General features: G+C 34.8%; 1 protein-coding gene across 1 annotated transcript; it reads right to left on the reverse strand.

Moving 5' to 3' along the window:
- Positions 1-1,386: 1,386 nt before the first annotated feature.
- On the reverse strand, positions 1,387-9,499 carry LOTGIDRAFT_233093 (hypothetical protein). The gene is made up of 10 exons (XM_009058554.1): positions 9,368-9,499; positions 8,985-9,156; positions 7,134-7,268; positions 6,779-7,008; positions 5,032-6,617; positions 4,461-4,796; positions 3,130-3,297; positions 2,708-2,988; positions 2,082-2,267; positions 1,387-1,860 (listed from the first exon to the last, which is right to left on the reverse strand). Exons 2-10 carry the CDS (start codon positions 9,111-9,113, stop codon positions 1,783-1,785), a joined length of 3,129 nt encoding a protein of 1,042 aa, XP_009056802.1. The 5' UTR covers positions 9,114-9,156; positions 9,368-9,499; the 3' UTR covers positions 1,387-1,782.
- Positions 9,500-10,284: the final 785 nt, after the last annotated feature.

A 10,284-nucleotide genomic window follows, 5' to 3' on the forward strand; every position in this document is an offset into this window, starting at 1 on the left:
TTGGACGATAACGTACCTGTAGCTAAAACCAAAAGTTATCCATTCACAAAAGTCGATATTTAATCCATAATGTCATGATTTTTTTTAACAATTTGAATAATGTCTTCTAGAGTTAAAGATGGTAAAAACAGAAATACGATTTATCAATGGCCAGTTTTGTTAAATTGATACCCAAGTTTGATTGTTATTTAATTCTTTTGACCCACTACACTGTTTGTTTCAATCATACAATATTATTATAAACAAATAAAGTTTGCAGTTATGAATATTGTGTTTAATACGTTTAAAAGGTTATTGGTCGACATCATGCACACAAAAGACTTCTCGGTAACTCAAGTTGCCTATGACTTTATCTCCTACAAGAGCATCTCCTTCCGACAGCTCAAGTTAGAAATGTATATTTTGCTAGAAAGTAGAACCTGCTGCAAGTACGATTTACAGTTGATGATGAGCTCTGGTCGACCAAATCGAACGATTGACCAAATTCTCACAAAAGATTACAATTTGCTAGCAGTCGATTCGTTTCTGTTTGTCGCAACGATGATTGATGTACGGCGTATGATGTGCTAACCCATGCCTGCAGCTATAAAACGAGAGCAGGAATGGCTCGGTGAGTTATATACCCTTGCTTGCCAGCCTGAATATCACATGGTTCAAACCCGGCACAGTTCGTGATATCTGTGGTTTATCTAACCTGGTTTTCCCCAACAAGGGTTAACATGGCAAAAAGCGTCTTGTTCGGATAAAGCAAAAAACCGAGCCCCTATGTGCAACAGACCGAGAATTTATTGCTGCAGAGAGGAGAGTTGTTCTAAATGTAGTATTTCATATGATTTTCGTGGTTAAAAGTGCATTTGTTGACTAATTCATTTTAACATAGATCTTATTATTGGGTCCATAATGGCATATGAATCTATTCACAGAAGAACTAAATGCGTTTAAATTGAACATTTGAATGGTTACGATGCTAATTTTACAGGATCGGGTGGTTACGACCGATTTGGGTGAAACTTATTAACATGTTTGATATTTTGACATTCTTAGAATGGTCCATAAAAGTGATTGTTCAGTGGCACTTCTGAGGTCTTAAGGTTCGTTCACGATACAGGCCGCGCGTGTAGCCTACAGTGAAAAGTAACTAGACACTAACGTCGCTTCTAAGCGATCTTCTCCGCGCCGCCCTGCTCACATTATAGTGTGAACGATCCCTCAGAATTCAAGACGCCAGATAATAACTTGAAAGGACATCGAAGTTAGAAGGTAAATCTGACAATGCAGTTTAAAAATAGCCCTGATATATGAACTAATGACGAATCGGCCATACTGGAAATGCCATATCACACAAATTAAATATAGTTCTCCAAAAACTCTGTAGAAAATGGTCATAAGTCACAAACAGTTTATATAAGACTAATAATATTTTTGTCTATATACATATACAAAATAAAACAACAATTATCTACTGTAACAGATTGATAAAATCATTTTAACAGAAAAAACAGTCTAAAGATACTTAATTATTTCTCACTACTCCGGGTCATGTATTAGCAGATGCGGTTTGTGAAGCACGATATGTTCACCATTCCACAACATCGTATTTGAGACCGGGTTCAACCATGAGCTTATAATTTTATAGTTTATTTTTTGCAATTTCTAATGTATTTATTCATAATATAAATGTATTCTCAATTCTCAATTACTATGTATATATAACACGTAGATATTTGACAGATGCTATTAAGGTAGGTCTATTGCTGAATGTGTTGCCATTCAACCACCATTTTATAGTCGTAGTCTGTTGGAATCACTTTGAGCCTCAGTTCCACCATGAGATTCAATTTCCTCTATCATACCAGTAACCTGAAAAGAACAGGAAAGTTTTATCATTCTGTTTCGTATCGCGTTAATGGGGGGAGTAGTGCAATGAAATACTGTCGATTCGATTTGCGTGCTGTGTATCGCCTTAAATGCACACAGTAGCCTATATAACAGTTTTATGGGGCAGTTATCTTCATCTTAGAAGATTTGTCCGACGTTCTGTTTATTTTTAATTCCCACCCGTGAATAGTAATACGGCTTACCCATATATAAAAAGTTGCTGCGCCCGCACTGCTTTGTCTAACCTGATCTCTGGTGAATTTGTTAAGAACTTTTTTTGCGCGAGCTGCTGTTTTTGGACTAACTGACTTTGGGTCAAAGTATGAAATTTGTCTCATGAAAGAATCTTTGCCAGTTTTCCCCATTAATACAATGACCGATTTCCATTCCTGAAATTAAAAATATCACAGTATATTAAAAACATGACATTTATGCCCGATTAACTTAACCATTAATTGACTGTGGTTGGATCGACCAAACTTATCAGTTATTCTTATTTTCAGTGTCTAAAACCTTGACCGAAATATCAACCTTTCTTATATCACACAAGTTTATAAAAATGATTTGATTGCACGCTAGCAAATACAGTCAATCAGAGCCCCTCGACGGAAAATCTGTAAACAATAAGCCAGACTGGTTAAAGTCTTTATGTAGAGGGCTTTAATTGGCTGTATTCGATAGCGCACAATCCAATCAAATCGCTGCATTCCTTGATACTGGAAAGGTGGCTATTGAAGTTAAACTCGTGACAAACTACCAATTTGTGATATCATCATCCACTGGAAGCGAATATTAACTTGTCATCTACCAACCAACCAACCAAACTCACCTTCAGTTCTTTCATTTGGACTCCCAGTAATAAGAAGGTAGCGGTTAAAGTTGGATGGATGCCGTCAGGTGGCTTTGAGTAAGATTTTATCTCCGATATAGTTTTCTGTTCCATAGATAAAACTTCATGACGTAATTTCTCCATTTTAGCTATACGATCTCTTAATCTGGTTGCTATGGCGATTGGAAGGTCTAAACTTCTATCAAAATTGGCGGCTTTGGCATTCCTCAGAGCTTCTTCTAGTGCTGGAAGCTTTCTCTTTTGACAAGCTTCCGTTAATTCTGAAAGACGAAAGACGAATAAATTAAAACCTGTTCATGATATTGGAACATTTTCTAAATAATCGTTATTTCTGTTTATGGTTCTCATGCCTTTAAAGATCATCCATTTTATGTCCGTTTAATAGTTGTATTGGAGGTTACCTGACTTAGCTTTCAAAACTTGAAGTACTTTCTGTGCCTTTTTCAACATTTCGTCATCTTTGTTGGTTTGTAATGCATCATATCGGGCTAAGGCTACTTGTAATTGTCGTACGTCTTTCAAATCAATAGCTTTCTGAACTTGTTTTCTTGCTGCTTTGCGTCTTTCCTCTATAAAAACAATAATATTATATTAAGTGGCTTTTCTGATTCGACCATGAAGTATGGATGGATTGCCATAACTGTTTTATTACATGATGTCTGTGTGGAATTGATTGCAAAACTATTGTAGACAGAGTCGCATTTTGTTTGTTACCAAAGCATTAGTTTTGATGAAGTAAGATGTAAATCACAATCTCATATTTTCTAAAGGTTATTTGAAATGGATTTTAATATTAAGCATGTTGGCTATAAACATAAGAACACTTCTTAGTAAATTAAATGTCATAACTGACTACATTATCTCTATTGACCATATATCTTATCATAACGAGTTGAAATGCAATTCAATTCACCAGCAAAATAAAATCATTCTATGACAGATGACATAAAAAAATGTTACCATTCTTTTCACGAAGATTAACTAATGATAATGGTGCATATGAACGAGGAATTTATACATTATGATTTCAATGTCAGGCATTCATGAAGTAGAAGATATGAAATGAAAGTTGTTTCTGCATGCTAAGAGAGACAGGACATCATTCCGGTGCAATAGATGGATTAGAAATAAACACATTCTCATGCCATAACTTCTAAATTAAATGATCTTAGGATTTGATTTTCCTTTGGGGTGCAATAAGGGAGGTTTCTATGATCGTGCAATTTAATGAAAAAATTCTAGATAACATCATGCAAACTGTCCCAAGTCATGCTTTCATACTTCTCCTGAATTGTGGACCATAGTCGTCGACAGGCCTCCTCCGGAAATAGGCTGTTGTTAGTAAATGAAATGAAATTAGATGGGATTTCTACCCATTTTTCGACACCTCTGAAAATGCCAAGACAACGGCTCCCATCCGCCAAATTTGTTCTATTTAAAAATATCAATGACAACATATAGCTTAGATTGTATATTCTCGCAGTTAGGCGATACAGGTAATTGATATAGACGCAAGGATTATACATGAATCTTCGGAAAAATCGTTGAATTTCATTCAGTCAAGCACTGGTTAAGGATCTAGCAGCCTCAAGAAACAATCCGATACTCATGCACAATTAGTTGCTGCACTATCAAGTTAACGATATTGGAGAGATTAGTTAAAGATTCTATATTCACAATATGATTAAACAATACATGTAATTCAACAAAAGATAAGAAATGCATGCAATACCTTCAGATTTCTTGGGATCAATCTTATCGAGTTCAGGAGATGGTGTAGAATCGGCGCTGGTCACCTGTGATCCATCACCCATTACATTATCCATGATATAATTAATATTGTCATCATACAACTCTCCTGCCGGTTTCCTGTTAATCTGGTATTTAGCGACGTTTTTCACATTGCCGCCTTTCTCTACATTATATAAATTCAATACATACTCCCCATAATCCGGAAGATCAACCTTCACCATAGATGAGTCATCTTGTTTAATGAACTTAATTTGATCGGTGCCCGGTGGATCGTTGGCATTCTTTCTATGAACAGCAGCAACGGCTTTCTCACAATCTAAAAGAAGCAAATGAAGGGTGATATAATCATCATCCACAAAGAAGAGGATTAACATTTGATCGAGAACTGTAGGTACCATGACACTCTTCATATCCCCAATATTTTACGGACCCATTGGGTTTAGGATTACACAGAATACACTGTATATAGCCCATATCTCAATGGTTAAATCTGACGATCTGAAGTTTAAAGATTGATATTTTGTCACTTATTAACATTTCACTAAACTTACCTGGAGGTACTGGAATCATGACTACTTTATCAGATGTATCCACAGTCTCTGTTGCTATGGTTTCTGCTTGATCACCATCTTCAGAATTGTCGTCTGCTTTACCTTTGAATTGTTCACCATAACCAGCAGATTTGATAAGATATGTATGGACGTCATAAATTCTGCTTGCATCCTTCTTTTCTCGGGCAAACACATTTAGTGAGTATTCCCCTGATTGAGGCAGATCCAAATCGAAAATCCATTCTCCTTTTTCATCTCGGGTCATCGCTGAACACTGCTTTGTTGCACCAGCATCATGGCAATGCAACTCACAAACGAGTTCAAGATTCTTTTTAGCAGAAAATTTGATGGCCAGCTTTCCAGTTTCAGCATCAATCATTCCGCTTGGGTGAGTTAAAGCTTTGACGCCTAATTTATCGGCTAAGTGACTCTTACCCATGTTGCCTTTCGTCATATTAGGGAATGGCTGACTTTGAGGATCAGTACCGTCCACTCGGATCAAATAATTACAAACATTGGGTGCTTCTCCTTCATTATCATTATCTTGGGCAAACAGTTTCAGAGCATATTCGCCTTTCTGAGGGAGTCGGAGGTTTACAACAGCCTCGCCGTTTTCTTGTCGTGAAACAGAATAGTTACTGAGAGTAGCGTCATCTATCACTGAATGTTTCAAGGTTTGGTGAAGCTGAATTTCTTTCTCGGTTTTAAATCGAATTTCGACTTTTCCGTCTTTTGATTCAACTATTCCCTTGTTGTGGGTCTTTGGCTTCAATCCAACGTTCTTGGTATCACCAATAGGACCCCACCCTAAAGGCGGACAGTCGGGGAACGGCATACAGTTCTTTTTAGCTTCAGGACAGTGAATTATATACGTACAACACAAATCAAAGGTGTCGGATTCGTTCAAATCCAGACCGTATATATCCATTTTGAAATCACCCTTAATAGGAAAGCGGAGTTCGAAGTGCACATAGTCAGAAGTATGTTCAAAAAATACAAATCTATCGAGAAACACTTTCACATTGTCTTCGGAACCCTTACAGGTCCGTGATTGATACAACATATATTTAAATCTATAGTTACAACTGTTTTCAGCGGGAATCGTAAACTTTACGTCCCGTTCACCATGTTGTGTCTTCAATAAACATTTCCGTAAAGCTTCTTCTTTAAAGTTCATTCCCATTATATAAAACCTTTCCCTGATGTAACAATGGTCTTCAAAATCTTTTTGAGACACGGGTTTAGGAAGAAGCTGCCACTTTTTCTCGTCGGGAAAATGAGTCCAAATTAATTTATCTGGATCGGTGAGAAAATAAAATTCGTTAATTCGATGTTGAGTCTCTCCTTCGTCTTCTTCTTCCTCTTCATCCATTGGATTCCCGTCAGAATCGACAAGAGACCACTCTCCTGTCTTCCTTCCAACGACACAAGCACTTGCCCAAAAGGCGTCCACAAATCTCCAATCACCTGCACAGTACACCGCATTCCACTGAGCTCCCATTGTTTTCCTATTAGCAGGTTTTCCAACTTCATATGCAGCACTTTTGTTCATGCCACTGATTATGGTACATGGGATCCCTGCCATTCTGAAAGAACAAAATAAGTATTGAATGGAATACGACAGGTTCTTTTCATGAAAATTGCATCGCAGAGTGATATTCTTGGCATGGATTCTTTGAAAATATGACATACAGAAGAAGACTTATAACTGTTTTGCATCAGATATTTTAATAATTGTTATACTTACTGACATAGTCCAGAAAATAAATGAGCATGATTTCCCGTGTTGGCCTGGATTTTTCGGAAATATTCCAAAGGTGATTGCGAAGGTGCTTCATCAATATCAAAACTGTATACATCCACTGAAGTCATCCACATAAACAAACATCGGACTTTAGACAAATCATCCCATTCTGGTTTATCGGTCAGGAATTGTACCAGCTCTAAAAAAGTTCCTTTCAGAAGCCTTGGTCGGACCTGGAATGGTTCAAATTAAGATATAAAACATGTTATAGAAAAAAAGAGAAATTGAGAAAAAAGGCAAAGAACCCAGTTGTGTGAAAGGCAGTAATACAAAAAATAATAATAATCCGTATACTTACACTGAGAGCATGTTCATCGACCTCTTTATAATCTTCGACTTTAAATATTTCATCTTTCAGTTTACCAGGTGGTCTAGGTGGAGGAGGGGCTTTACTGTATTGTTTTGGATCTTTGGATGCAGATCCATTAGCTTGCTGAAATGATAAACAATAAAACTACACTAAAATTTACACAGTCGTATTAAAATTAGTAGCATTATTGTAGATAAAATCCACATAAAACCTCGCCTTTTCTTCTGCCTTACACACAAAAATCACAAAGGCTATTAAATGTTACCGATATTTCTACATAAACAATGTTAAATATTATTACTTTTTCATAGTAACTGAACTCCATTCAGTTTCATAATTAAAAGAACAATTTTTAGTAAGAAACTGAATGGTATGAAATGATTTAATTACTTTTCTCTCTACACCAATAATTCCCCAGGGAAATGACAGTATTATGAAACCCATCTCGTATCTAGGACACAGCTCATTAATTATGCACATTAGAAGAAATATTGAATTGATCGATAATTGGCTTATAGAAAAGAAAAGGATTAAGAATTGTTTTTTTATTTTTTGAAAATCCATCTATATCTAACAAATATTGAATCCTTCGTAACAGTACATCAATGTAACTAACCAAAGATATAGCCCGTTTTCGAAATTGATTAAATTTTCTCTAATTGGTACTTGTCAATTGGTGCTCTACGTTTGTGTACATGTATTTTATTAAAAAGTTCAAATAAACAAGGCAGTCATCTGTTTCAAATTAAAATAAACATTATAAACATTAGTATAATTAAATTTGTCAATATTTTGTTAATTACTAAGTGTTTATACAAATAATATTATGAAATTTATATCAATATCATTTTAATATCATTAATGAGTTGATAATCGATAAATCATTTTTTATTTAGTGAATATTGATCGTAAACATTAAAGGAGAAATTATACAATAATCGTGAAATATACTGAAATCACAAAAATATTCAACATTCAACTTCACTTGATGAACAAGTCGATTTTGTTTGTCATATTTGAAAACGGATTTTGATAAAGCAACTTTAATAGTCGTCAAACCGACGGATGTCGCCTAACACGTGATTGCAAACTGCAGTCAGATGCATACATACGTTCATACTCTAAAATGCATGGCATAGAAGCTCACATGTCTCATATCCCTGTGGATTTTTCTTCTTGAAAATATATTGAGTGGATTTCATTTATTTTAGAAGAGAAAAAAACGTTTAGTATAGCATCGTATCAAGTCGTGAATCTAAAATCACTAATCTAAATATCATATAGATCAATATTTTATAGTGTTTACAGTGAATGCTTTATATAATAACACTTGGGGGCTCTATTCAGGTATCAAATGGGTTTGTTTTGTTATTTCTATCTAATATATAATAAGGTGTGATCATTATTTTTATGATATTACCTTTTATCAATGTTAAATACATCTTAGTTTTTTAAACCAACATTCGTGATATAAGGTTCTCTACAAGGAATCTCTCCTTGTACGTACCCAATCATGCATTACCGAGAGATCATTAAATACCTGATCCATTGATTGAAGAAAATATACAATACCCTCAGACTATTTTCATAGTACTCAAATTTGACATGATTTAAATATCAAATTTACACCAATTTTACATGGGCTGTACATATTGATAATGACCAGAGCTCGTCGTATACGTGGGCTGTACATATTTGTAACATGTATGAGATTCCATGCACTTATGAACATGCTGGAAACAGATTTGATATTATGAAAAGATAGCTTCGACAGGGTCGGCATTTTATGGAAATGATTCACAGAACGAACAAATTCTGAAAGAATGAGAAACACCATACCTTTTTAATGTTGTTTGTGTCATTTTGGTTTTGGTTATTGTCGTCAGGCTGGTTGGAGAGAGAAGAGGCAGGTGATGGTGAACTCTTGGATGGTGGCCGGTTCTGTTCTTTTGAGACATTAACCCCCATTTCTTATATCCTTTAGACAATTTCTACATCATCTTACGTAGCCCTGAAAATAATTCCACATAGTTTTAAAAGATTTCTTACACTGTCTTATTTCCAGATTGTGGAATTTTTTTAGTTGTTGTTACACTCTCCAATCTACAAAAATATGTTCCTTATACCCTTGGAAAGTAACACAACAGCTCATATGAATGGAAGAGAGGAAAGGCAACATTATTTACATACTTATAGCAATGGCAAACGAAATTTACAATTACATATTTAATCAAACAGAGGTAACCAACACACATTAAACCAAGTTACAAACTATCCGATCCCATCCGGTTCACTGTACAATCTGCTTATAACAACGTCACGTTAATGTCCTAAGAATTATAATATTCTTTATGCATGATCTATTCTTATATGTAATATTTATGAAGGCTAACCTGTTTATACCATTTATAATAAACATAATACCGGTATATAAAATACCTTTAGAACCATTTCATGAATTTTCTTCATTGACGAAAGTTATTTTATTCCCCTTTATACTCTGTGAAACCTTTTACTTATTGAATGTAATGAGCTTTTCAAGATATAAAATTTGAACTGGGAGAACCTCTATAAAAACTGCGTGAAAGAGCTGAATGACTTCACACAAGGAAGTATAGTAAATATTGTTCCAGGTTAGTCCCCCTTCGAATATTTTTAGACTATAGTAAATGTCTATCACAAGTTTTCACAGAGGTCCGTGTTTTTTTATATGGGAATTCCATTCTTATATCACTTTCACAAGAGTACAATCATTCAATTTGCAATGGTAAAAAGTTAATGATCCGCCCAAGAAATTCTAGTCTGTATCATGATATACTTTTATATAAATACAGCCACTGATACCATCAATATAAACCTCTAGATAATAAATAACATAGTTAGATATTCTAGTCTGTATCATGATATACTTTTATATAAATACAGCCACTGATACCATCAATATAAACCTCTAGATAATAAATAACATAGTTAGATATTCTAGTCTGTATCATGATATACTTTTATATAAATACAGCCACTGGTACCATCAATATAAACCTCTAGATATTAAATAACATAGTCAGATATTCTAGTCTGTATCATGATATACTTTTATATAAATACAGCCACTGATACCATCAATATAAACCTCTAGATA

This window comes from Lottia gigantea, assembly GCF_000327385.1.
Source record: "Lottia gigantea unplaced genomic scaffold LOTGIsca_34, whole genome shotgun sequence".
Taxonomy (NCBI): Eukaryota; Metazoa; Mollusca; class Gastropoda; family Lottiidae; genus Lottia; species Lottia gigantea.